Source organism: Sapajus apella, unplaced genomic scaffold, assembly GCF_009761245.1.
Source record: "Sapajus apella isolate SASKATOON/1434 unplaced genomic scaffold, GSC_monkey_1.0 scaffold59, whole genome shotgun sequence".
NCBI classification, from domain to species: domain Eukaryota; kingdom Metazoa; phylum Chordata; class Mammalia; order Primates; family Cebidae; genus Sapajus; species Sapajus apella.
In genome coordinates this window covers 3,551,636-3,579,600 of record NW_022436999.1, presented here as the reverse complement: position 1 = coordinate 3,579,600, position 27,965 = coordinate 3,551,636, and the positions used below count along the sequence as shown (strand labels likewise).

General features: G+C 48.9%; 1 protein-coding gene and 1 pseudogene across 1 annotated transcript; both read right to left on the bottom strand.

Moving 5' to 3' along the window:
* Window positions 1-13,066: 13,066 nt before the first annotated feature.
* On the bottom strand, window positions 13,067-14,071 carry LOC116528717 (annotated as a pseudogene).
* Window positions 14,072-22,046: 7,975 nt separating this feature from the next.
* On the bottom strand, window positions 22,047-27,431 carry CCDC177 (coiled-coil domain containing 177). Its single transcript, XM_032245796.1, has 2 exons — window positions 27,070-27,431; window positions 22,047-26,194 (listed from the first exon to the last, which is right to left on the bottom strand). Exon 2 carries the CDS (start codon window positions 26,165-26,167, stop codon window positions 24,056-24,058), a length of 2,112 nt encoding a protein of 703 aa, XP_032101687.1. The 5' UTR covers window positions 26,168-26,194; window positions 27,070-27,431; the 3' UTR covers window positions 22,047-24,055.
* Window positions 27,432-27,965: the final 534 nt, after the last annotated feature.

Here is a 27,965-nt window from a genome sequence, read left to right as displayed (position 1 = left end):
GGCCGCCGGCGGGTTCCCTGTGCCCCTCCCTCGCCGCACTGCGCGGTCCCGCCAGGGGGCGCCAGGCGCCGTCCCCTGCTCCCTGGGCTCCCTGCACAGGTCCCAGCTGTTCCCCAAGATTATCTTTCCTTCTATAGCTCAGTAGATCTTCTTATGCCCACAGGGATGCCATTCCTCACTCCAGAGCCATCCTCGGAATTCAAAAGCAGAATTAGAAAAATCCTTGCTCTACCAGCCTGGGCAACATAAGGAGATCCTGTCTCTACAAAAAATGAAATGTAGTCCCAGCTACTCAGGAGGCTGAGGTAGGAGGATCGCTGGAGCCCAGGAGTTTGAGGCTGCAGTGAACTATGATCGAGCTGTTGCACTCCAGCCTGGCCCATAGAGCGAGACCCCGCCTCTAAAATAATAGTAATAGTGAAAATTTTACAAATAAATAAGAAGAATCCTGACTCTTTAGCTATTGAATTTTATGGCAGTGATTTCTTCGGAATCTGCTTCTTCCCATCCCTACTCCACGCACAAATGGGCTGGGCTACATCAGTACAGAGCCTGGTGCTCTGGATGCTGGTGGAGTTGATTCACTAGCATGAGCAGGAAGGTCCATTTGATGAGGCCACTCCAAAACAGCAGTCACGACAAGGTGGGAGTGGAAGGGAATGTTCTTCCGGGCGTTGGTGGGGGGAGTCAGCATGTGGACCTGGTACAGCAGCGTTTAAAGATACCTCCAGGATTCTAATTATAATTTAAAATAATAATTAGCTGGGTGTGGTGACTCGTGCCTGTAATCCCAGCTACTAGGGAGGCTGAGATGGGAGGATTCCTTGAACCCTGGAGTTTGAGACCAGACAGGACAGCACAGCAAGCCCTGTCTCATATAGCAAAATAAAACAATAATAATAATGATTATTAGTCAATGTTTTTGTCATTCAAACCACAGGTAGTAAAGCTTGATAGAATTATTGTGGGTGGGATATGAGCTAAAAAATGTTGAGAACCAGGACCTAGCAGATTGTCTGTTCTAAGTTCCCTGATTGTGGAGGATGGAGTCTCCCCTGCAGAGTAGTGTTGGTCCTTGGGACAGTGGCTGCAGTCCAGCCCATCACAGAGGGGAATGGTGCTCCCTGGGGCTGGAAGCCGTGGTCTGGGGCCAGGGGAGGTGGGGAGGAACTTGGAGATTTGGCTCAATGTCAGTCTTGTTAAGGAAGCCAATGTCCAAAGTAGAAACCACACTAGGTAAGCTGAGTTCTAACCTGCTCCTTGTTTTCTTGGCAGAATGGTTCATGCGGGGTAGAAAAAGGAGAGGCAAAGGACTGTCAGGAGAGTGACTGTTTGGTCCAAATGAGGACTCAGGACCTGCAATGGACCCAGAGAGGAAGACACTGTGGTTGGGAAGGAGGTGGGAGATGATAACTATGCACTTGTGCTGGAGTGAAATGACACCAGGGGAGGCTGACCAGCACCCTCTGATTCCATTCTTTTTTTTTTTTTTTTTTGAGTTGGAGTGTTACTCTTGTTGCCCAGACTGGAGTGCAATGGTGCTATCTTGGCTCACCGCAACCTCATCTCCTGAATTCAAGCGATTCTCCTGCCTTAGCCTCCCAAGTAGCTGGGATTATAGGCATGCATCACCATGCCTGGCTCATTTTGTGTGTTTAGTAGAGATGGGGTGTCACCATGTTGGTCAGACTGATCTCAAACTCTTGACCTCAAGTGATCCAACTGCCTCGGCCTCCCAAAGTGCTGGGATTACAGGCACGAGCCACCACATCCGGCTGGTTTTATTCTTTTTATAAGAAAGATTTTTGGTTTCTTACTCTGTTCCTTGAATGGATTTATATCATCCCAGAAAGATGTCTGCTCTGTGCAAATGAAGGTGTGCTCTCCCGTTGTAAAGAATGCACTGGCATTCTGACCGCGGGGTCAGCTGGCACAAGCCTTTCCCAGGATAGAGCAGTTTCCAAAAGGGTTTTTGGAGCTGCAGAGTTAAGGACAAGGCTGGACATCTTGATGACCCCACCAAGCACAGAGGATGCCAAGCACCTGATTGGAGAGGGCTGTGGAAGTCTTCTAGAACAATCACGCTAACTGCACACACTACTGCATGAACCAATACCAGGTTGTCGGCCATCTTGTACTGTTTCTTTGGGATATCCCTAGAGTGTTTTGTTTTTGACTAGAATTTAAGCAGCCTGCAGGCAGGGACTGCATTTCATACAGTGTGTGCCTCCCAGGAGCCAGGTGCAGCCTGCAGGCAGGGACTGCATTTCATACAGTGTGTGCCTCCCAGGAGCCAGGTGCAGCTGGGGTATGTGACTGTGAGGCTCCTTGCTGTCCACAACATACTGCCACCCCCACTGCCTCAGCTTACTCCCCAGTCACCCCTTGAGGTAACAGGGCTAGTGCTTTTACAATTCCCATTTTAAAGATAAGGAAACAGGCTGGGCACAGTGGCTCACGCCTGTAATCCCAGCACTTTGGGAGGCCGAGGTGGGTTGATCATTTGAGGTCAGGAGTTTGAGATCAGCCTCACCAACATGGTGAAACCCTGTCTCTACTAAAAACACAAAAAATTAGCAGGGTGTGGTGGTGCATACCCATAATCTCAGCTGCTTGGGAGGCTGAGGTCCGAAAATTGCTTGAACCCAGAAGGGGAGGTTGCAATGAGCCGAGATAGCGCCGCTGCACTGCAGCCTGGGTAACAGAGCAAGACTCCGTCTCAAAAAAAAAAAAAAAAAGAGGAAACAAGGTCGGTGAGTGCTGGCCTCAAGAGAACCTCTAAATCCACTCTGCCTAGCCCTGCTCACCTTTGTCTTCCATCCTTGAGGAACGGAATGATGCCAGCAGTGCGTCAGTTAGGTATCTCCCCAGTATCTCCTCCTGGGGGGGAGATAATGCTCTTGGCCTACATGGTGGGGAGGGTGACCATGGCGGGTGGGGGGTGATGCTTCTTCTGCCATGCATTGGGACTTCCCTTTCTGTGTGAGTGTGAGGTAGGTGGGTTGCCCCTGCTTGGCATGGATTTTGCACAGAAAGTCTTGCTCACTTTTCCTTGGTGTGATTTTTCTTGAACTCACCTTTTCTTACCAAGGGAGTATTAAGTCAGTTTGGGTTTCAAGAGAAAAGAAACATAGCCTACTTAGGTGAGCCCCCAGCTTAGCTACCTTAAGGAATGTCTTACATGGGGCAGCCTGGTCCATCGGAGCAAAAATGTTTCAGTAATACATGGTTTGCATTGGCCTGCCCTGTGATGGGATGGGGGAGGAGGATACAGTCTCTGGCCAGATCCCAGGATCCTGCCCTCATCTCATAGCATGCGCTAGTGACCATCCCATGGTCCCACTGGCGCAAAAGGCAGAAGTGGGGCTGGAACATCTGACCCACGTACACACCTCTTGCCTAGATTTGAGTGAATGGATGGAAGGGGAAAGAAAGGGAAGAAAAGATAAAAGAAGACAGGGAGGGAGAAAGGGGGAAGGAAAGACACAGAGTCTTGAAACGATGCAGGGCCGAAGTGGAGGGTGGTCCTTGGCTGTCCTGGGAGGAGCTTTGCACGCTGGCTCTAAGTTCCTATTTCAGTTGATGGTTCTATGGTGGATGAGCTCCACATTCAATTCTGATACCCCTGCAGTTGCCGTAGGAGGCAGGGTGACCTGTCACCAAGGCAGCCCCCACAACCTGGTCACAGCTCTTTCCTCAGGACCTGTAACACAGCATGAACTAAAGTCCTTGGGAGCTTCTAAGACCACTTGAAGGAGGAAATTTACTCTGCGTCTTTCCTTCCGCCTTTCTCCCTCCCTGTCTTTTGTCTTTCCTTCCCTTCCTTTTCCCTCCCATCCATTCACTCAAATCTAGGCGACGCATCCCTGTGGTGTGCTAGCTGTTGTTTATCTAGGTTAAGAGGCATCAGAAACAGAATACTCCCCCTGAGCCGGGAGCCACACTGAATTATTCATAGGCAAAATCTATGGCAAGTTTTGGAGGGATTTTTCTTCAGAGTTGTGGCTGTGAGGCTACAGAGTGAAAGGAGCAATGAGTATGGCTAACATTCACAGAGGCGAGAAATGCTGCCTGGAATCAGACAGCCCCGGGTCTCAGACTCGTGCAGCCCTGGGACAATTACAGTGAAGAGAAATGCCCTGAATAGAGATTCACACTGTCTTGGCCCTGGTGGATAAAACCCGAATCTCCCTAAACTCTTCAATCTGGGGGTTGATGGAAACACAGATGTATTCAACGTGAGTGGATAGCTGGGTCTCCCGAACCTCTACACCTGTGTGAAATCAATCTCTCCGTGTTCTGGACCATTCGGAAGGACGCTTGGGTACCTGGAGTTGTCTGACAGAGACACTGGCTGGAGAAGTGTGAGGTCCCCAGCACTGAAATGGTTTGGGTTGGAAATGATGAGTAACCATCAGGCATGCTGTGGGAGGGGCTGCTTCTCTGGTGGAAGGTGGGACTGGATGTCTGTGGTTGAGCAAAGCCATCTTGTTAATCAATTTGAGGGTCAAGATCATCCTCACATCTGACTATCTTGAAAGGTTCCTCACAAATCTAAGATCCAACTACTAAGAATAATGGACTCAAAGTAGAATCTGCACTTGGATTCCCTTAGACTCACACTGTTTGGCTTTGTCAGGTGTTGTTTCTTGGATTTACCTCCTGACTGTTGCCATCCCCTCTCTGCCTCATAGTCTTCATTCACTCCCTGCAGTGCCCCACTGATGACACCATTCTGCCAGTGATGCCTGGATCTCCCATAGCATCGCCTACCTTCTAGGTAGCTTTACAGAGAGGAAGTGTAGCCTCATGGAGAAACCAACAACTCTGGAGCAGTGGACTTACTTAGATTAATATCTTGGCTTCACCATTAAAGCTGGGTCACTTTGGCCAAATCAGCAAACCTCTCTGACCTTCACTGTCCTCTTCTGCATAATGAAAATGGTAACAATCATTATTTATAGGATTGTGAGGTTTATGTGAAATAATGAAAATAAGGCACTTGGCCAGGGACTGTGGCTCACACCTGTAATCCCAGCACTTTGGGAGGCTAAGGCAGGCAGATCATCTGAGCTCAGGAGTTCAAGACCAGCCTGGCCAACATCACAAAACCCCATCTCTACTAAAAATTAAAAAATTAGCTGGACATGGTGGTAGGTACCTGTAATCCCAGCTACTTGGGAGGCTGAGACAGCAGAATCGCTTAAACACAGAAGGTGGAGGTTGCAGTGAGTCGAGATCTCACCACTGCACTCCAGCCTGGGTGACACAGCAAGATTCTATCTTAGAGAGAGAAAGGAAGAAAGAAAGAAAGAAAGAAGGAAAGAAAGAAAGAAAGAAAGAAAGAAAGAAAGAAAGAAAGAAAGAAAGAAGAAAGAGAGAGAGAGAGAGAAAGAAAGAAAGAAAGGAAGGAAGGAAGGAAGGAAGGAAGAAAGAGGGGAGGGAGGGAGGGAGGGAAGGAAGGAAGGAAAGAAAGAAAGAAAGAAACAAAGAAAGAAAGAAAGAAAGAAAGGAAGGAAGGAAGGAAGGAAGAAAGAGGGGAGGGAGGGAGGGAGGGAAGGAAGGAAGGAAAGAAAGAAAAAGAAAGAAAGAAAGAAAGAAAGAAAGAAAGAAAGAAAGAAAGAAAGAAAGAAAGAAAGAAGGGAAAGAAAGAAAGCAGGCACTTGGTACAACGCTTAGCACATCCCTCCCCAGCTTCATTGTTCTCTTGTGTCTCTTGTCCTTGACCATGCAATTCCATAGACCATTATTCCCCTTCTGTGACAGAGAGTTCTAATTGTCCGCTAGTTCCCACCTTCCCTTCATCCCTCTTAGTTTTAGCTCAACATGTGGCTACTTAGTTAGACACTATATATTCCAGCCTCCCTAGCAGCCAGGAGTTGCCACATGACTAAGCTCTGGCCAGTGGAATGATGCAAGCAAAAGTGACATGTGGAGCTTCTTCAAGAGGAAATTATTTGCCTTCCACAATTTCCATCTTTCTTCCTGGACTGTGGGAGTAGTGCTTTGATTATGCAAATGAGGAAAACACCCTAGAAGACAGCAGTGGGCCCCAGACAACCTCTTGGCGTGGGACTGTCTCCCCAGCCCAGACCATTCACCTATCTATAGACTAGTATGCAAGAGAAAAACAAGCCTCTTCTCAGCCTCTGCTCATGCTCCCACCTTGGCTTAGATATCACTTCACCGACTCTGACCCTCCAAGACCAGCCTTCCCCATGTCCTCATGTCTACAAGCCCCACAAGACTGGGAGCACCATGAGGAAGGACCATGGTCTCATTTGCACTGGTTTTCTCAGGAGCAGGAATATGGTAGGCACTTAATAACTATTGAATAAATTGATGATGATGCCACACGCTTAAAAACTCCCTTAGTTCTTGTCTAAAGGGATCTTAAGCACTTCCACATGCTTGATCTCCAGCAAAAACAAAAGAACAATTCCCATTTTTTTCTCCCTTATTCCAAATACACCCAGGGCTTTCTTCCGTGTCCAGTTGACCAGGGCAGAACCTGGAAAGAAGCCCTCCCCAAGGGACCGTGTTGACTATGGCCAAGGCCTGGCCCAGTGCTGAACACCAGTCCATGTGAGTATATTCCTGTAAGTCCATAGTTATTAGGAGAATCCCACCCCAATGTGAGATCTGATAGTGTTTGACCAGGTCCATGAAGTATAGTAGCAATTGCCCCGCTAGACTATTTTTGCCTTATGCAAAAACAGAGGCTTTTAGTTGAAAAGAAAGGGAGTGGGAGGAGGATTCATAGACCAAATGTAACTGGAAAAGGTGTGCAAAGGTTTTCAATTTACACACAGCTACAGAGGTCTGTTTACAGATCTGCTATGGGGTCGGCCTCAGGAGCTCATACCTGTAATGACAGCACTTTGGGCGGCTGAGGGGGGAGGATCGCTTGAGCCCAGAAGGTTGAGGCTGCAGGGAGCCATGGTTGCACCACTGCACTCCAGCCTGGGCCACAGAGTCAGACCCTGTCTCAACACAAACAAAGGAACTAATCTGGGATGGAGCAGGCCTGGTAAACTTCTCTGGTCCTTATGCAGAGGGAGCCATTGCAGCCGACTCTGAAAGCCAGGGATCTGGACCCAGCCAGCATTTCCTTGAAGATGTTTCTTGAGAGCATTGCCCTTGGCAGCAGTTAGATGCTGCTGCTTTTTGTTCGTGCTTCCTTCTCTTTTTCCAAGCCCTCTTTTGGGGTTCCTTCTGCAGACAGTAGCTTTCATTTTAGCCTGCGGGTTCAGAAGAGGACAGTGGGCTGGCCTCACCACCCATCAGCCTCTGCTTTGGGTACTGAATGCACAGCGTCATCTACACTCCTAAACTGGCCTCCAAATACACACAGTTGTGATCTCACTGCCCAGGAGGGCTGGAAACCATGGCAGCTCACCTGAGGGCTCACTGGGGCCAGCCACCCTCAGCTGGAGGTGTAAGCAGACTTTTTTGATTTTAATTTTTTTTGTTTGTTTCTGAGACAGAGTCTCACTTTGCTGCCCAGGCTGGAGTGTTGGTGTGATCTTGGCTCACTGCAACCTCCACCTCCTGAGTTCAAGCAATTCTTCTGCCTCAGCCTCCCAAGTAGCTGGTATTTCAGGTGCCCGCCACCACGCCCAACTAATTTTTTTGTATTTTTAGTAGAGACAGGGTTTCACCATGTTGGCCAGACTGGTTATGATCTCCTGACCTCAAGTGATCCACCTGCCTTGGTCTCCCAAAGTACTGGGATTACAGGCGTGAGCCATGATGTGCAGCAGTGTAAGCAGATTTTTGTGGGTTGAGTTTGCCCCAAAGCAGGAGCTATCTGTCCTGTTGTCTAAAGTGAGTAAGACTGATGCTTTTGAGAAAAAGTGAAGTGCCAACTCAGGGGGAGGAGCTTCGGATCCCATATTTGTCTCAGGCATGCCCTCTACCGCAACCAGGTGATTTTGGTGGTTTAACTGTCCTTGATGGTAGAACCAGAAGCTCTTACATTTGCAGAGACCTTTCACAATGGCACTATTCTCTGCAGTCCTGTCTTTGATGGGCCGTCTCATATTTCCTCCCTACTAGAGCACAGGGTGAGGTGGGGTGGGAGGGGAGGTCACCTTCAAAGAAGCCCATCAAATAGGATAATCTTGGGGGCCACTAATATTCTCTGCTTACATTAGCCAATGTTGGTGCAAGGTCACTGTTCCAAAGTTCTTGTTCATCTTACTTAAAACTGTTTAGGTGACAAAGCCCTTGAAGTCTTGAATTTATGTGGTCTTAGACTGTAAAGTTCCTGAGAAAAAAAATACCATGGAGGAAAATCTAAAAGTAAGATGGCTTTATGCTTTGACTTAATTTTGTCTGTGAATTGAAAAGGAACCTGCTTTATTCAGCTTTGGGGAGGAGGGACAACTCGGGAGCTTAATTAAAGATCACTGATCCCACCCTAGCGGACTGTTAGAGTTTGCGATCTGGGTTGAGCATGGATAACCCCAGTCAGCCTCTCTGCATCCCTTCCAGCACATTCTTTCTGAGAGTGAAACTAATAGTTTAGCTTGTGGTTACCTTTATTTCAACAGAGCTCAACTTTTAGAACTACCTACTTAAACGTAATGAGATTAATAATAAAAGCTATTTATTGCAGGGCATGGTGGCTCATGCCTGTAATGCCAGCACTTTGGGAGACTGAGGCCAGCGAATCACCTGAGGTCAGGAGTTGGAGACCAGCCTGGCCAACATGGTGAAACCCCGTCTCTACTAAAAATACAAAAATTAGCCAGGCATGATGGCACACATCTGTAATCCCAGCTACAGATGTAATCCCATCTGTAATCCAAAGGCTGAGGCAGGATAGTCACTTGGCAGTGAGCCAAGATCGTGCCACTGCAGTCCAACCTGGGTGACAAGAATGAGACTCTGTCTCAAAAAAAAAAAAAAAAAACTATTTATTGAGCACATATTATGTACCAGGCACTGTGCTATTTTCTTTGCATGCTTGTTCTCATTTAGTCTTCACGACAACCTGTGCAGTAGATACCTTTTTTTGTTCAAATTTTTTTAGGCCAGGCACAGTAGCTCACGCCTATAATCCCAACACTTTAGGAGGCTGAGGCAGGCGGACAACCTGAGGTCAGGAGTTCAAGACTAGCCTGGCCAACATGGTGAAACCCCATCTCTACTAATAACACAAAAAAATGCTGGGCATGGTGGCGCATGCCTGTAATCTCAGCTACTCAGGATGCTAAGGCAGGAGAATTGCTTGAACCTGGGAGGCAAAGGTTGCAGTGAGCCGAGATCACACCATTGTACTCCAGCCTGGGTGACAAGAATAAAACTCTGTCTCAAAAAAAAATTTTTAGGGGTAGAGACTGGGTCTTGCTATGTTGTCCAGGCTGGTCTTGTACTCCTGGCCTCAAGCCGTCCTCCTTGCCTTGGCCTCTCAAAGTGCTGAGATTACAGGAGAGAGCCACCACACCCAGTTGGTAGATATCATTGTTGTCCCCACTTTACAGATGAGGAAAATGTGGCTCAGAGAAATGTGATTTGCCCAAGTTGACCCAAAAGCCAAGGTTTTCTGGATTTGACACAATTTTGCAAGAGGGCTGATTTTTAGTGAATGGGGAGAAACCAGCTTCTCCTTCCCTTTGGGAAAGGCTGTGTCCTGCCATCCATGTCAGATGGTCTTAGAGAAACACTCACTAACCCTTGTTCTCATAGGTAGGGAAGAACCTGAACAGGAATTAAATAAAGAAAGACATAACAAAACGGAGTGTCTGAATTTTTTCCTTTTGTCCAATGCAAGTCTGGTTTTAGCAACTAAAAAATCCTAACACTCTCAAAGTTAAAAACTCCAGAAATGTGATCTCCTGATGATTTGTCTATAGCCTCTTCTACCAGGTAAATGATTTGGTAGGCTGTCTGCATGGCTGTCACCTGTGTAGTCACACAGGGCCCTGTGTTTAGAACGACCCACCCTTGCTTTAATGTTCTGTTGTCCATCTTGAAATTCTTAATAATGTTTAAACGAGAGACCATCCATTTTCATTTTGCCTGCGCACTGCAAGTTACATAGCTGATCCTGTAATTTAGGAGGTTAAAAATAATGCAATATAACAGAGAATAGCTACAGCCATGAGCTACTCCAGAACCAAAGCTGGGGTGCCCGGTTTCCTTCCCTCGTGCGCTCTGTTTATGTGGAGAGTAAGTGACCATACAAGGAAGTTGTCTACTCAGTCTTCCTGTAGTGAGAACTGGGGTTGACATCAGAGCAGGAGCTCAGCAATGAATCCATCAGAAGAGTCCAGCAGAACAGAGATGGAGGGAGCCCTAGGCCTATTCAAAAATCCCAGGAGAACAAGGACAGGTAGCTCAAGGTCCCCTGAGTTTGGATTTGCTTGCTGCCCTGACTGGTGGCAGAGGGTCTGGTTTCAATGCCTCTGTCATTAATCTATCCTTCTGATACGAGGCTGGAGCTCAGAGATTTCAGTACCCCATTTTGTTTTGTTTTGTTTTCGAGACGGGATCTTGCTCTGTTGCCCAGGCTGGAGTGCGGTGGCGAAATCATGGCTCAGTGTACCCTCAAACTCCTGGGCTAAAGCAATCTTCCTACTTCAGCCTTCCAAGTAGCTAGGACTAGAGATGCGTCCCACCATGCCCAACTAATATTTTGTTTTTGGTAGAGGTGAGTTCTTACTTCATTGCCCGGGTATGTTGCCTGGACCGCTCTTGAGCTCCAGGCCTCAAGTGATCCTCCTGTCTCGACCTTCCAAAGTGTAGGGATTACAGGCGTGAGCCACCATGCCTGGCAACGTGTTTTTTTTTTGTTTTGAGGCAGAGTTTCGCTCTTTTTGCCAGGCTGGAATGCAGTGGTGCAACCTTGGCTCACTGCAATCTCCGTCTCTCAGGTTCAAGTGATTCTCCTGCCTCAGCCTCCCAAGTAGATGGGATGACAGGCATGTGCCACCACGCCCAGCTAATTTTTATTTTTAGTGGAAACAGGGTTTTACCATGTGGGCCAGGCTGGTTTTGAACTTCTGACCTCAGGTGATCCGCCCGTTTTGGCCTCCCAAAGTGTCAGGATTACAGGGGTGAGCCACTGCACCCAGCTGCCTGGCAACATTTTGATTGATAAATAATTTGTCCTATAACAAGGCAATGACATCCTTCCATCCTTCCTTCCTTCTTTTTTTTTTTTTTTTTTTTTTTTGGAGTCTCACTTTGTCACCCAGGGTGGAGTACAGTGTGCGATCTTGGCTTACTGCAACCTCCATCTCCTGGGTTGAAGCAATTCTCCCACCTCAGCCTCTCAAGTCGCTGGGATTACAGGCATGCACCACCATGCTCAGCTAATTTTTGTATTTTTAGTAGAGATGGGATTTCACCACGTTGGTCAGACTGGTCTCAAACTCCTGGCCTCAAGTGATCTGCCCACCTCGGCCTCCCAAAGTGTTGGAATTACAGGCATGAACCAAAAGATCTTACAAGGAGAAAGAAAGTCCAAGGTGCTCTGAACCATTAGGATTCTGTGCTATAATAAAGGTTTAGAAACCATCATTTTCGGGCATCCATAGATACGTATCCACTGCTTCCCTGGTCTACTCGGTCTGCTTACAACTGCCTCAGAACTTGGGGTGTTAGCGCCCAGGCTGCCTCACAGCTAAAGCAGAATTCTGGCATCTCCGGCTGCTCTGTGCTGTTTCTATACTGTCTGCCCACAGGGCCTCTCTCTGGCTGGCTCCAATCTGGCAGCCTGCTCATTGCTCTGCGTTGTCATGGAGAAGGTTTTAGAAACACATTGTTGAACTGTGGGTGTATTTCTGCCACCTGGTAACAAGTGGGTTTGTAGAAAAGCCACAATGGAGGAAGAGAAAGGGCTCTTGGCGGACAGAGCTAGTGCCAGGGAAGCCGGCCTCGGCAGAGGGACGGGAGCCTGCACTGCTGTTTGCTGTTTGGTATTCTGTGCAGGCAGCAGCTTGCTGGTTGCCTTGGTTCCTGCAGGACTCCTGGGAGCTTGTGGCAGACGGAGGACCACAGCCTCTGCAGAAGTTTGCAGATTCTAGGGAAATGAATTGCCGTGCAGCCCAGTCTGTGGGAGGAGACCAAGTGGGCTCTCAGCCATTTAGATGCTCTGATGTAAATTTATGCTTCATGCAGACAGAAAAGCTGCCCTCTACTTATGTACGCCATCGGGCTGCCCTTGGCCCATCTGTACCAGCTCCTCGTGGGGCCTAGATGTCCAGCCACCTGGGCACCCCCTCCACACTCCCACCCCAAATCCTTGCAAGGACTTCACACAGCCCATTTAAGGCAACTGCCACACCACTGTTTGCAGCTTTGTAGGTCAAAACATTTTAATATTGACTATTTCATATTGTTCAATCTAACTGAAAGCTTCAGGGTGACTTGACGCTCTTCATCAGGCTTAGACAAGATCATTAAAGAAAATCATTAATAGATTTGCTCTTGCCTGATATAATCTCTTACCTTTGAAATCATTCTAAATCCTGGTACTCTGTGTACACGTCGTCTCCACCTTCCAAATGATGTATATGCTACTAATTGTGCCCTCAAAGCTACAGAGCACGCCAGCTTTCCCTTGAGAAGGTTTGTATACTCTTTCTACTCCTTAAGGTAGAAACTAGATCCATTCCCACGCCCACACAGAGAAAAGGTATCTTCTAATGGACTCCAAAGATGTGGTAATTGGTTTGATCACAAGCACAAGAAACTATGTATTTGTATTACTTGTACATTCTTTTTTAATATAATACAATCTTTATTTAAAATCTGAGCTGGGCCAGGCATGGTGGCTCATGCTTATTATCCCAGCACTTTAGAGGCTGAGGCGAGCAGATCACTTGAGCCCAGGAATTAGAGACCAGCCTGGACAACATGACAAAACTTCATTTTTACAAAAACTTTTAAAATTAGCCAGGTGTGGTAGCATGAGCCTATAGTCCCAGCTACTCAGCAGGCTGAAGTGGGAGGTGAGCTTGGGGAAGTTTAGGCTGCAGTGAGCCAAGATCACGCCACTGCACCCTAGCCTGGACAACAGAGTGTGAGACTCTGCCTCGAAAAAAAAAATAAATAAAATAAATCTGATCTGCCAGCTTAGCATTTTCCACCAACTCGGGGAGCTGAAACTTTCACAGGCTTCATGATCTTTTGCTTAGGGGATGCCTTTGTGGGTCTTTTTTGATGCTTGCTTAGCCTAATTTGCCTCCTTAGCAGCCCTGTGAGCTTGTTCTCATTGAGCCTTTCTAACTTCAGATTTCTGATTCCTCTCGGCCATTAGATCAGCAAGAGATGCACCACTAATGGCCCTCTGGAATCCGAATGCTTGGTGGTTTCTTTTCTTCTGAATTTCTTCCAACTGTCCCTTTTTGTGCTTTCTTCTGCAGAGGACAATCCGGTTTATCTACAAGGGTCTCTCTTGGAAAGGAAAGCCGACTTGCATTTTACATTAAGAAGCTGCAAAACCTGCCTGTCAGTCCTGGTGCAGCGCCTTCCATGTCTAGGGTAGATCTTGTACCCGCTGCAACTGCACAACTTGACCTTCATGGTGGCAGCTCCAGGGGAAAAGAAAAGATGGTAAAGGGAAGGAGAGGATCATGGGAAGAGCCATTCTTTTACAAGAAGTTTTGGCAGCTTTTAAAAAGTCTGTTCTTACCCTTATCTATGTACCTATTACATCTACAGACTACTAACACATTTTGCATCAGGACCTAAATAGCAACTATCAGGTTCTGAGGCATCTGCCTTCTCCTCTTTCGTCCCTGGATCTTGATTCAGCTGCTTTAAGAGGGCTCCAGTGATGGGCCTCTTATTTTTCTGTTGAGGCATGGGCTTATTTAGTCATCCTCAGCCTCTTGAGATATATGTCCCGCCTGAATTTTTCTGTGTGGCATCAGCCTAGTATTTCCCAGCCTCTCCCTTTTTATTTCCTTATATCAATGCTCTCACTGCATTCTCTCCCTTTTCGAACATAAAGATGCTTTTACCTATTTTAATAACCTCTTGCAAACGAGCCCTTTCCCTTCCCAGAGGTTTTGCACATTTCCCTCCCTCCTTTCTTTGTTTCCACTTCTTCTAGTGGCTATAAGGGGTGGGGAGCTGGGGAGAGATAGCAAGGGGAGAAATGCCAGATGTAGGCGATGGGGAGGAAGGCAGCAAATCACACTGCCACGTGCGTACCTATGCAACAATGTTGCATGTTCTTCACGTGTACCCCAAAACCTAAAATGCAATAAAATAAATAAATGGGAAAAAAAAAAAAAGCAGAAGTCCAGGCAGAATTCTAGACCCACCTAGGGCAGCAGAGGCAGAATGTGAAACCCAGGCCCAGAGCTTTTGGCTAAACCCACATCAAACGATGAGACTGCTTCAATACTCATATCCTTTGCTATGAATTGCAAGCAGGAGGCAAGAGGGCTTGTCTGGTAAATGCCACCTGTGGATCAGGTGAAATTAAGCCCACTGGATTTCCCTTTGCAGGAAGGAAGCAGGTGAGCTGCCAGACTTTCCAACACAATCCCCTGGCTTCACATGATAATGAAAATAGGCACCTAGTTGTGAAGAAGAAGTAACCAGTGATAAGTGGGAATACTGAGTATAAACAAGGCCCAGAAAATAAAAACAGCAGTTAGCAGCCCAAAGATGGAGAGGGCAAAGGGGAGATTTGTATTAAATTGCTCTAAAAATAGATAAATATTTTTCTGCCTTTGGCAGAATGAAGTCTTCTGGAAAACTACATATGTAGTGATCATTGGAAGCCAAGTCCTGGACACTTGCAACCACTCACAATAAGCTCAGAATGTGTGGGGGTCTAGAGCACGGTTTCTGGCCAGGAGAGGGGCCTTCTTCATATTATTCAGAGACGGATGGTATGTAACTTCCCTTCAAGCGCCACAATATTGTAATCTGGTGGCCTAGGAAGTTGAAGCCTAGCCACAAATAACACAAATTTGCCAATAAGTAAATAATTACCAATGAACAGGGAGGTAGAGGAGGAAGATTCTACCAGGGGGAGTTAATCACTCACACATATGAGCTGCACTTGAGCTGGACTTGCCTTCTGGAACAGTGCTTCTCAAACTTTAACGTGCAACATGAATCACTTGGGGAGCTTGCAAAAGAAAAAAAAAGAGAGAGAAAGAGAATAAAAAGCAGACTCGCATTCAGAGGGTCTGGGGTGGAGCCTGAGCTCTTCATTTCTTTTTCTTTTTTTGAAACAGAGTCTCAGTCTGTAGCCAGGCGCCAGGCTGGAATGCAGCGGAGCAATCTCGGCTCACTGCAACCTCCACCTCCTGTGTTCAAGCAATTCTTCTGCCTCAGCCTCCCAAGTAGCTGGGACTACAGGTGCCCATCACCATGCCTGGCTAATTTTTGTATTTTTGGTAGAGAGGGTTTTCACCATGTTGGCCAGGCTGGTCTCGAATGCCTGACCTCAGGTGATCTGCCTGCCTTGATTTCCCAAAGTGCTGAGATTAGAGGCATAAGCCACTGGACCCAGCCTGAGTTCTTTTTTTTTTTAGATGGAGTCTTGCTCTGTCGCCAGGCTAGAGTGCAGTGGTGCAATCTCGGCTCACTGCAACCTCTGCCTCCCAGGTTCAAGTGATTCTCCTGCCTCAGCCTCCCGAGTAGCTGGGAGTACAGGCACGTGCCACCACACTCAGCTAATTTTTGTATTTTTAGTAGAGACAGAGTTTCACTATGTTGGCAGGATGATCTTGATCTCTTGACCTTGTGATTCACCCACCTTGGCCTACCAAAATGCTGGGATTACAGGTGTGAACCACCACGCCCAGCCAAGCTCTTCATTTCTAATAAATTTCCAGGTAATGCCAATGCTACCTGTCTGTGGGCCACACTCTGGCGTAGCAAGGTTCTCAAGCAGGGCTACCCAATAGAAATTTCTGTGATGATGGATGATGGAAACATTCTATATCTGTGCTAGCCAATGTGGTGGCCACCAGCCATATGTGGCTGCTGAATGCTTTCCATGCATCTAGTGTGACTGAGGAGCTGAATTTTTAATTTTACTTAAATTTAATTAACTTATTTTGTTCATTTTCTGTTGCTATCACAATATTTAACTAATTTAAACTTAAATAGCATCTGTGGCTAGAGACCATCAAATTGGAAAGCACAGCTCTAGAGCAGTGGCTCTCAACCTTAAGTGCACATCAGAATCACCTGGAGAGCTTGTGAAAACACAGATTGAGGATCCCACTCCCAGAATATCTAATGCTGATCCTGCTGAACCAGAGACCACCCTTTGAATACCTCTGCTCTAGAATATGCATCATCCCTGATGTGGTAAGCTTCTGAGTCAGGACAAGAGTCCCTCATCTTGTCTCTGGGCAGTAAGCCTTAGTTCATCCTAATGCCAGCAGGACCTACCTGGTGGCACTAAGCTCCAATGAGGTCTGAGCTTTCTCTCTGCAGGGCTTACACACAGACATCACTGGCAGTGATTCAAATGGCTGTCATTGGGATGCTTCAGGAGAGCCCCTTTGTTATAAAGTATCATTCCCACTGATTCCCAAGAAGCAACAGAAAGTACTGGTTAAAAGCATGTGCTGTATAGCCAGAGTAATTGAATCCAAGCCGGCTTTGCTCAACACTGGCTGTGTGACCAGGGGTACATAATTGCTCAAAGTTGGTGTCTCAATTTTATCATCTGTAAAATGGAAATAATAATAGTACCCACCGCATAGAGAATCTTGTGAGGATCAAGTGCTTAAAACAGTCACCTGCGCAGTGTATAGTGCTTGGTACACATTGACTATCATTATCCCTGCAATCCCAGCATTAGCAAATTGTTCCCTTCTGCTATGCATTTGCTCACCCTGCAGGCTCTCTTGAAATAAGCAGATGTTTCTGGGAAACACACTGTGACTACTCTGCAATTTTGCTGAGGATTCAGGAGTAATCTGAGGTCCACTAGGGCGTCCCTCTAGGTTATCCAAGGATAGAAGAAAGGTGATGAGGTAGGGGAGCTCCTGGAAGCTTGCCATACTCTTCATCCTCACTTTGCCATGCACAATGAGAGCTAGCATGGGCCAGCCTACCTGTTTCGCACCTCTGTGCATTGCTGTATGTCCACAGAGGAGAATAGACATCTACAAACCCAGGCCTGAAGCTGGCCTCCATGCAGTTGTCAACTGGTCCAGAGGGCCAGGAAGGGAGACTGAGGACATTAGCTGAGGCTTCTCAGGGAAAGTCATTAGTTGAGGATGAAGTGATGCTAAGGCACAGCCAGCTCCCTCCTTCCTGCTCCAACAGGACCCCTACAAGGAGCCCATCAGCACTCTCCCAGGTTGGGCTTGTCCCAGACCCTCTTCCTCATTCCTGTGTGGCCATAGCAGAAGATGGCTCTACAGCCCAGAATTCCTGCCAGGCACCACCACACCCTGTAGTACCAGGTCCCCACAGAACAGTGGTTCTTCCACAACCTCTCCTACTTGGTCCTGCTAAAGATGCTATCATAGAATTTGGGCATTGTCAGGACAGAAGCACACCCTCTTTTACCCTAGAAAGATATACAAATTTTAAAGCATTCTGTCATTTTACTCATCATATAAGAAGTCTCAAAATAAAATTTCCAAAATTATCATCAGATGTTAATTTTATTGCCAAACAAGGTAAATGGGTAAACAAGTAAATCCCTACCTCCCCACACCCCCACAACTTCAGGACTACCATATATTACCAGGGGAACCATTTTTTCAGAGCCCCTCCTTTGGAATGTTTGGAAGATTGCCGCGCAGCAAAGACATTCAAGCCTGGTGTCCACCAGGACCACGTGGCTTAAGCTCAATCTACCCCATTCCCTCCTTTACCATCTTCCCAAATTTAGAATAACAGTTTCTATAAATTGAGTGCTATCTGCCAGGGATTGTGCTAACTGCTTTCCAAGAACTAACTGATTTAACAATTCCCTACCAAATAGGATCTATTGTCTCCATTTCACAGAGGACAAGACGGATGAGTTGAAAGTAGCCTGAATAAGTCAAGACACTTGCTCCTTTGCCAAACTCTTTGCCTTAAGTTGTGATAACCACAGGGACTAGATTTCCAGAACTTGGTGGATGTCAGTCATTCTGTTATACTTTGTTCCCGAATGTTGGCATTTTGACATCTAAATTCCTTTTCCCAGTAAATCTCTGACACCCAGTGAGAGAATGCACTGGGAAGGAGAAGTGTAGTGGCAGCATGAAAACGCTTTGTCACCATGAGGCTCGATGATGGATTTGGGAGATGCAGACACCATGCTCACAAGCCACAGCCTGAAGCAGCCTTGGGGCTGGAGGCAGGTGGAAACAATGGACCCTTACAAGGGGCAGCTCAGCCTTCCCAGAGCTTAGGCTTCCCTGGAAGAATAAGATGGCTATAGTTCCTCCCTTTGCAAGAACACCAAGGCTGGAAGCAGTAGGGGCAGGCGAGTGCGTGTGTGTGTGTGTGTGTGTGTGTGTGTGTGTGTGTGTGTGCGTGCATGCACGCTTGCACATATGTACTCAAACACAGAAGATATGGATCATTCACAAGATAGTCCTGTGAATTGTTTAAGATTCTGACACAAAAACATGCCATCAATATTGTACTAATGGAGGGCTGGGCGCCATGGCTCATGCCTGTAGTCCCAGCACAATGGGAGGCTGTGGCGGGTGGATAACTTGAGGCCAGGAGTTCGAGCCCAGCCTGGTTAACATGGTAAAACCCCATCTCTACTAAAAATACAAATTTAGCTGGGTGTGGTGGCATTCACCTGTAATTCCAGCCACTTGAGAGGCTGAGGCATGAGAACCACTTGAATCCAGGAGGCAGATGTTGCAATGAGCTGAGATGGCACCACCGCATTCCAGCCTGGGCGATAGAGCAAGACAGTCTCAAAATCAAAACAAAACAAGCAAACAAACAAACAAACAAAAGACTGTACTAGTGGAGCAGAAGAAAGGCATGAACACTTCAAAATGACAGCTAATTTAAAAATCATTTTGGACCATGTTTTTGTGCTCATCTGAGACAGGACTGGGAAGTAATAACACTGCAAATGGTGATATTATCAGTGTTTTTCTGAAAGAAACTATCCCACATTCCATATCCTAACATCTGCTACAGTAAAAAAAAATAGAGAAAGAGGAGAAAGAGGAGAGAGAAGAGAGGGGAAGAGGGAGAGAGAGAGAGAGAAAGAAATCACCATCAAGGGTATTGCCTGCCACGACTTCAAGAGAGGCAGCATTGAAAACTGGGCAAGAACTCTACCGTCTGCCACAGTCCTGACCTATTGGAAACCAAAACAGCACCAGGGATAGAAATGAAGGGCTGGGGGCTTGTTGAGAATATCCATGGGGTTGGGAGGAGGTGCATGTAGAGAGAGATGCCAGGGAACTCTGTATAACAGAGCACATATGACTTGATGAGCTGCTCTTGTCTAAAAACACACATAACCAAAGCATGTGATCAGGTATAATATTCAGGTGCTATGCCAAACACCCAAGGCTGAATGTGCCACATATAAGGCCTAAATAATGTCTCTAGAACTGAGAGTTTTCTGCTCCTGGGTGCCTGAAAGCCCCTTTGCAGGCTTAGTGAAGAAATACCAAGTTTCTTTATGTTCCTCTGACAAATGTTTCACTGGGTGGAGATGTGGTCATACAGTAGAGAAAAGGAAAGTCTACAGAGCAACCTTTGGGCTCAGTTACCTGGAAGGCTTAAGCAGTGGGATATTCTGGTTTACTACATCTTTTTATGGATTCAGTATTGACCAGACACTTCTTTTTGCTGAGGTTTTTAAACTGGACATGGTTCTGCAATGTTGACTGCCTTGTCTCAGCAAGAATAGTCAGATGACAGAGATGGCACCAAATGATGTTTGGTGAATTAGGACTCTGCACAGCCTAAGGCTCGGTTCTCCAGGTCGAAGATCATTATTTATGCTGCCTCTCTTAAAGGCATGACAGGCAATGCCCTTGAAGGTGATTCATCTCTCTCTCTCTCTCTTAGTTTCTCTCTCTCTTTGCTTACTGAGATTTAAAGCTGATTAAGTGCATGGCATGAATTTGATCTGATTAATCAAGGCTTCTCCAAGGGAAAGAGAGCAACAGTGACTAAATGATGATTGAAAGGTGGATAACTTGTCCTGAGAAAGCTGAAAATGTTTGAAGTTAGTGCCTACATCAGGTCTGCCTGCAGGTGAATACTCAGATGAGAAGGTCTTTAAACTCAACATGGAAACAAAGATGTTGTCTGCTCATGAACATATGTGATCTCCAGGGTCAATGATCAGAGAGACTGTTTCCGCAGCACCAGGAGCCGTGCCTGGCACATAGCAGGTGCTCACTGAAAATGTGTTGAATGAATGGAGTCCCACCTTCCTGGCCTATACACATTTCCTCTGGTTATCATTCATTTGTTCATCCATTCCTCCGTCCTTCTCTCCATCCAGTATCTATGCACTTACCACATGTGAGATGTAAAATCGTTGGCTATAGGGGATTCTATGCTAAACAAGATACAGCCTTTTATGTAGAGTCACCTCTCTATTTCAATGGACTTTGTAAAGGTGAAGAAATGGTAAGTGATGGTCTTTATAGAATAGCCTGAACACAGGCTACATTCTCATATATCTTCACTATCCCACAGTCTTTGCTTTTAGCAAATCCTGATTTCTGCCTTCATTGGAGAGTCACAGTCTGCATGCTTCCAAAAAGAATATTCCATCATCCTGTCTAGATACGGTGTAGGCACTGGTCACTGCCTGAGCAGGACACTGGACTAAGCTTCATTGATTGTTTCATCTGAAATGGTTTTGTCCTTGCTGCTTCCACGGTGATGAACTAAACCTAAGCTTCTTCCAACCCTCCCATCCCTCCTCATCTCATTTCACATTCTCTGTTTTCTAGAACAAGGGAATGTTCCAAGAGGACAAACGTGAAGGTCTGTGGTCACTTTAAGGCTGCAATCCCCCGGGTGATAGGAACACAACCAGCATAGTGCTCTAAGGCAAATTCTGGGTACTTGTTAGAATATCATTTAGGGACAATTCCACCCAGAAAAATGTACTTCAGGAGCCATTTTCCACCCACCATCCTTGTCTCCCTCCAATGTTCTCTTGTTGCATTTCAGAACAGGAAACAACCTCTTCTCTCTGGCATTGCTTCAAGAAAAGGATATAAATAAGGGGCCCAACAACAATTCTGGAAATTGCTTCTCCTCAGAAAGCAATATGGATATTTATCCTAGAATATAGAGGTAGGTCTATACTCTAGCAGATGGTGTGGAACATTCTTTATTGTCACTAGGTTTGGCTTCTGTTTTTGCTTTTTTTTTTTTTTTTTTTTTTTTTTTGTAGAAACAGGGTCTTGCTATGTTGCCCAGGCTGATCTCAAACTCCTGGACGCAAGTGAACCTTCCACCTTGGACTCCCAAAATGCTGGGATTACAGGCATGTACCACCATAACCCAGCACTGTTTTTGCTTTAATTCTACTTGGCTATATGGGTTTTTGTTTTTGGAAGAATCTAAAAGGTTTTGTCTTTACACAGTGCTTCCCTCTAAGTGAAAACTTCTAATTTGGTGAGATTCAGGCCTGGGCCTTTGCCACACACGACATACTATAATTTGTGCTTTTCAAGACTACTTTCTTCACAAGGTCATGACAGTACATCACACACTCTAACCACAGTACAGTTACATGATCCTTCCTGTTTATAGCAATTGCACCTTCAGTTCCAGAGTTGTAGAACTGGGGAACTCATCTGGATTCTGATTCATCCTCACAGTGTTTGTGTAACAGAGGGAAGAAATCATGATCCCCATTCTACAGGTTAGGGAAACCAAGGCACAGAGAAGCAATCTACCCAAAGTCACTCAGTAAGCCAGAAAACAAACTGAGTAAAGGTCCAGGCAAGATCACCTATGTTCCTTTCAGTGCCTTATCTGAAAAATCAGATTTTCACCTCCAAGGAATGCACATACTTTGGAAGTAGGCAGTTTTAAAGTGGAATTTTCTATGGAGGTTTCAAAAGCACTTTACCAACTCAAGAACCACAAGGTAAGAACCAGAATCACATTAACCTTTTAGTTAAATGCTTCTGATTCATGGATAATACCAATTATTTCAACTCACTGACAACCTGGCTACTAACAAGAAAATTTAAGGAAAAAATTCGCCCATTCAAGAAATAAGCCTCAGTACACAGCTCCTTTCCTTGTTTCATGACATCTTAAGCCTAACACACAACTTCCTTCTACACAATATACCTTTTATACTTGTTGGCATGTGATGGGGTGGAGGTGAAGGGTTGACAAAGTGTGTGTGTGTATGTATGTGTGTGTAATAATCAGCCATTTCAGGGACAATTTTACCCAGCAGAATATATATGAAATATGTTTAATGCAGTAGTTCTCTACCCTGATTCCTTCTTCTTTTTTTTTTTTTTTTTTGGTAACTTTTTATTCCTGATCCTGGTTTAATGTAAAAAGTGATGTTTTACTTCCCACCTTCCCTGATGAAGACAGTCAATGGGTGGATATGGCAGGGGGGCGGTGTCAGCTTCATGGAAGGGAAGCACTCTAAAAGTTAAAATTGCCTAATGACAACTGAATTTGACCTTTTGGGCCAGGGAGTCACCTGGTATTGCAACTACTTCACCCCAGAAGCTAAATGACCATCTGTCCATGATGCACTGCCCCTTCCAACACTAGGAATCCATATTCTCAGAAAGAAACTAGGCTGACAGCAATCCTCCTGCCTCCTCACTTCCAGGTCAAGAAAGGCACAAAAAGGACCAACAAATAATACTGACATGGTGCTTTGGATCCAGGCCTTGTGGTACCAGGAGAAGAATACTGATGGTCCCATCTGGCGAATGGGAAAGGTGAGGTATTGAGAGGGTGAAATACTTTCAGGCATAGGTGAGGGGCTACCAGAAAATTTAAGAGGGAGACTTTTTCCTGGGGACAGGTGGAGAAGGTACACGGGTCATCGACAGTGAACGCAACTCTCAACAAAGAGGCAATTCCAACTCTTAGGCCACCATAGTAAAGCAGCCAAGGATACCCTAATTGTCCACAGAGCAGTAGAGATGATTCCTTCACAGAGGGAATCCTACACTCCAAACTCTCTGGGGCCCACCCTTAAGACTGCATGCAGGGCTGGAGATTTAGGCAGGAACGGCCTGGGGAGGCACACAGGGTAGCTCTGCTTCTTAAGGCATGGCTGCTGTCTTCATGGAGTGGGCCCCACCCTGTAAGAAAGCTTAATGGGATGGAACGCTGTTGCCAAAGAAACCCGCCCCCTCCAGGGGCTGGAGGCTTCTATTAAAGCTAAACAGCATCACCAAAACAACCAATTTCCTGTGCTACTTGGTAGAATAAGGAGAGACTGGGCAAAGAATAATTGAACATTATCTGCAGATGATTGTCTAACTAGAAAACCCAAGGGGCTGAATTGGAAAACTATCAAAACTGAGGAGAATTTGCTCAGGTGGTCGATTAAAAGTCAGGCCTAAAAAATCAAATGCTTTTTGGATCATTTGGCCATGGCTTGACACCTTGGAGGAACTGTGCTTTTCTGGGAGCCCTCCGAGCTTTGTGCAGCTTGCCATATTTTGAAAGATGGAGGTGAGCCAGGGTGATGGTCCCTCAGCAGCGGCAACTCTGTCTCAAACGCCAATGTCAGAAAGGTGCCTGGGGCAATTGCTGCAGAAGGGGTGGGGACAACCACCTCTGCCCTCTCCTGGGGGGCCTCTCCCCGGTTCCGAGCACTCCCTTTCCCCCCAGCTTCTCTATTCCAACCCAAGAGATACATAAGGAAGTTTGGCAAGGGCCGGTGCAGGAGCCACCAAGGATGGATGTGGGCAGATTGTGCTGTCATCCCCAAATCAACTAAGTTTTAAAAACAAAGGGGGCCGGCTGACAGGTCCCACAAGTCTGTACTGTTGTTGCCTCGTTGGTCAGAAGCCTCGAGAGGCCACGGCGCTGCGCACCGAATAGGGTTTCCCACGATCGTCAAAGTGGTTGAGGGAAGCCTCACGGGGCTGTGCGTGCCAATCTGGCTGGCGAAGACCCGCAGTTATTTGCGGTCCAGGCTGGCGTGTAGCTGGGCCTCCCGCACCATGCGGTCGAAGGAGCGCGTGTTGGTCTCCTCGCGCACCTTCTCGCGAACGTGGAAGGAGGCCCGGGCTGTGGAGCGGGCGCTCTCCAGCGCACTGCGCCGTTCCCGCGACAGCTGCTCGCTTCGCTCCAGCTTGCGCCCGATGGCCTGGAGCAGCTCTCGCCGGCGGCAGTCTTCGTCCCTCTCCACCTTCTCCTTGTTGGCGCGTTGGGCTCGTTCCTTCTCCATCCGGCTCTGGCCCACGCGCCGCGCCTTCTGCTGTACTGCTTCCTCGGCCACCTGCGTTGCGTGCTGCAGCCGTCGCTCCCCTGCCCGGGCCAGCGCCTCCAGGTGGGCCTGATGCTCCCGCTCTTTGCGCTCTGCCGCCTCCTTGGCCCGCCGACCCTGCAGCTCCTCTCGCCGGGCCCGCTCCCGCAGCTCTCGCGTGCGCTGCTCCACCAAATGCTCGTAGTTCTCCTGCGCACGGCCCAAGCTGGCTTCCAGCGAGCTCCGCAGGCCCTCTCGCTCCTGGCGCTGCTGCCGCGCCCGGCCCTGCAGCAGCGCCTCGTGGCGCGCCCGCTCCGCACGGCTCAGCTCCCGCTTCTCCCGCTGCAGCTGGCCCTCCTGGCGCTGCTTGGCGCGAGCCGCGCGCTGGGCGCGCTCCCTGCGGATCTGTTCGGCCCGCTCCCGCCCTTCCTGCAGGCCTTCCTCCCGCTGCTTCAGGTTCTGCTCCTGCTGAAGCTTGCGCAACCGATCCTCCCGGGCTGCGCGCTCCGCCCGCTCCCGCCGCAGTAGGCCCTGGCGCTCGGCCAGCTCCCGCCGCCGCTCCTCGCTGCGCTCGTACTGTCGCTGCCGCCGCCGCGCCGCCTCGCGCTCTTCGCGGCCACGGCGGCCTCGCCGCTCCTCCACCTGCGCGACCCAGGCTCGGCGGCCCTGCTCCAGGGCGCGCTGCTTCTCCCGCTCCTCGCGCTCCCGCCGCTGCTCGGCGCGCATGCGCTGCAGCTCCCACTGGCCGTGGGCCGCGGCGCGCTGCTCCAGCAGCAGAAGCTCCTCCTGGTGCCGCGCCAGCATGAGCGCCGCGATCTTCCGATCACGCTCCGGCACCCCGCGCAGGCCGCGCTCGGCGCGCACTTGGCGCACGATGCGCTCCACGTGCTGAGCGGTCTGCGGCGAGTGGCTCAGGTCGCCGAGGCTGAAGCTGCGGCCGGTGATGGGAACCAGGGTCAGGGCGGACGGGCGGCCCGGAGCGTTGGTGTTAGAGGACGCCGACCCCGCCGGGCAGCTGTTCCTGGCCGAGGCCCGCGGCGGCCAGCGCAACTCCCGCAGGCTTTCCCCACTGTAGGAGGACGACGATGCGCCCGACTCGGAGCTGAGGGCGCCCTCACGCCGGCGCGACAGCGAATCCAACGAATGGCTTTTCCTGCCTGTCCGAGAACCCGCTGGGGGAGGTTGGGTCCGGGCCGAGGAGGGACTGGGGGAAGCCTTGCGGGCCGCACGCGGCGCAGGTGAGGCCGGGAGGCTGGCGCTGCTGCAGCTGCTGCTGCTGCCCGCGCTTGGGGCCGAGGCCGAGGCGGAGGCCGCGGCAGCCGCGGGGCCCAACGGCGTGAAGAGGCGCCGCTTCTCCTCGCGCATGATGCGCTCGCGCTCCGCCCGGCATTGCTGCAGCTTGGCACGCCGCTCCGCCTCGTAGGCCTCGTACAGGCCGGTGGCCACCCGCATGGAGCGTCCCGGAGCCTCGCGCACCAGGTCGGCCAGGGCCCGCGGCAGCAGCTCCACCGGCTTGACTGCACAGCGGGCGCAGGCCTCTAGCGAGCGGGGGCTGGTCAGCACGTAGCGGCTGCCCTCCGCCTCCGGGCAGTCGAAGTTGAAGAGGTCGAGGTGCAGCAGCGGGGACTGCTCCCGCCGCCCGCCTTCTGCTGCTGCACACGGGACTTCCGCCTTGCGGGGCACCGCCGCGGAGGCCGAGGCCGAGGAGACTGAGGGCTGCTGGGCGTCCTGGTTATCAGGGGGCACGGACGCCGCGGCCTCGTCCCCGCCTGAGTCTCCAGCCTCCGCTCCTGCCTTCTCTTCTTCAGGCACTGGGTCCACCATGGCTGAGCCCGTCCTTTGTTGGAATCTCTGTGGATGACAAGGAGGGACATCGAGGAATACATCTGAGAGCTGCTCCCCACTCATTGTCCATATTCACCCCATCCCAACTTAATTCGTTTTCGGATTAGGCTCAAAGGCTTTGGTGGAACATAAATCATAAAACCGATGTCGGAAAGCCCAGGCAGGGCGCCAGAACGGGGATGGGGGTGGGGCGGGCACTCGTGCTTAGAGAGCAGCCTGGATCTCCCTCAGCCGCGGAATGCGGGGTGGAGGCCTGTGGTGAGGCTCCTCTGGGCGCCTGGCCGGCTAGATGCATCCCCTTCCTGCTGCAAGTTAAAAGATCCAGGTGCAGGCAGCAGCTAGCAAGGGAGGCGCTGGAGGATTCCCGAGAGGATTAGCGTATTTGTTTGTAGCTTATGCGGGCTACCGGGGATGCAGCTTTGCAGGAACAAAAAAAGCAAGAGGCCTGTTCATCCCCAGGGACCCCATTTGCCTAGGGGAAGAAGTTTATGGTTGATTTCCCCTGCCAAAGGAGACTCCGGCGCAGGGCCCCCGGGTGATTGAAGGGCTGGGAGAAATCCCCAAGGCCTCTCCGGGAGGGGTGATGGATTCTTTCTCCTGCAGCTCGCTCAGGGGTTGCTGAGGGCTCTGCATGCCTCCTCTGCCCCAACCTCCGCCCCCACGGCGTGTTTGCTGGGGATGGAGAAGGCGCCTGGATGCTCTCAGATGCACCCCATCTCCTCCAAGTCTGAATGTGCTAAAGATACTATCCACCCCAGTCTTGGTTCAGATACCCGCCCTCCGAGTTCCCCAACAGCATTCCAGTGGGTGGGCTTCTGGAGCGCAACGAACCTGGCCGCGCCAGTGCCCCCAGCTCCCGGTACCCCGGCTGGTTCACTCACCCCACGTCCTGGGCTTCGGCCCCGCGCCAAGGGCTTTTGTTCGCAGCTCGCCGCTGTCCCCTGCGCTTCTTGATTCAGTCTCTGCGCCGGAGGGGTTGGGTTACTGCCGGCTGCAGCCGCGAAAAGAGCCCCATCTGCCGCCAGTAGCGTCCCTCCATGGGGTCTGCGAACCGGGCGCACGCACCCCAGATACTACCTACACGAGGCAGGGGCAGTGCGACAAGGTCTCCCTGAAATAACGCGGCTCTGCACCCTTCCCTCACACTGATTCTTTAAAAAAAGAAGCCCGGTTCCGTCGCTACTGCATCCCTCTACACCTCTACAACCGTGGAGGTACCGCAGGTCCCACGCTGCCCCCTGCGCCTCCTGGCGGACACTTGGGGGTGCTAGTTTGTTTGCTTAGAGGATGAAGGAGCAATTAAAGAAAAAGTATGTATGCACATATACATACACATATAATATGTATGCATATATATACACACGTGTAATATGTATGTGTACATATATATAATACACACATACAGGTAGATATAGGTATAGATAATAGAGAGATATAGATACATAGATCACCAAGAAACCCTAGTCATTCAGCAGCCTAATTGGGTAAAATGAAGGAATCTCTCAGCTTGTTTCTAAAGGAAACCCTGAGGAGCGAACAAGCTTGATAGCAAATAATTGGGTGGAAATATGGCGCCTGATGCAAAGTGTGACTTTTTTTTTTTTTTCAATGAAAAACTAAAAACAGGCTGGGCAAAGTGGCTTAACACTGTAATCCCAGCACTTTGGGAGGCCCAGGCCAGCGGATTACTTGAGTCCAGGAATTTGAGACCAGCCTGGACAACATAGCAAGACCCCATCTCTACAGAAATTTTTAAAAATTAACTGAGATGGTGTGC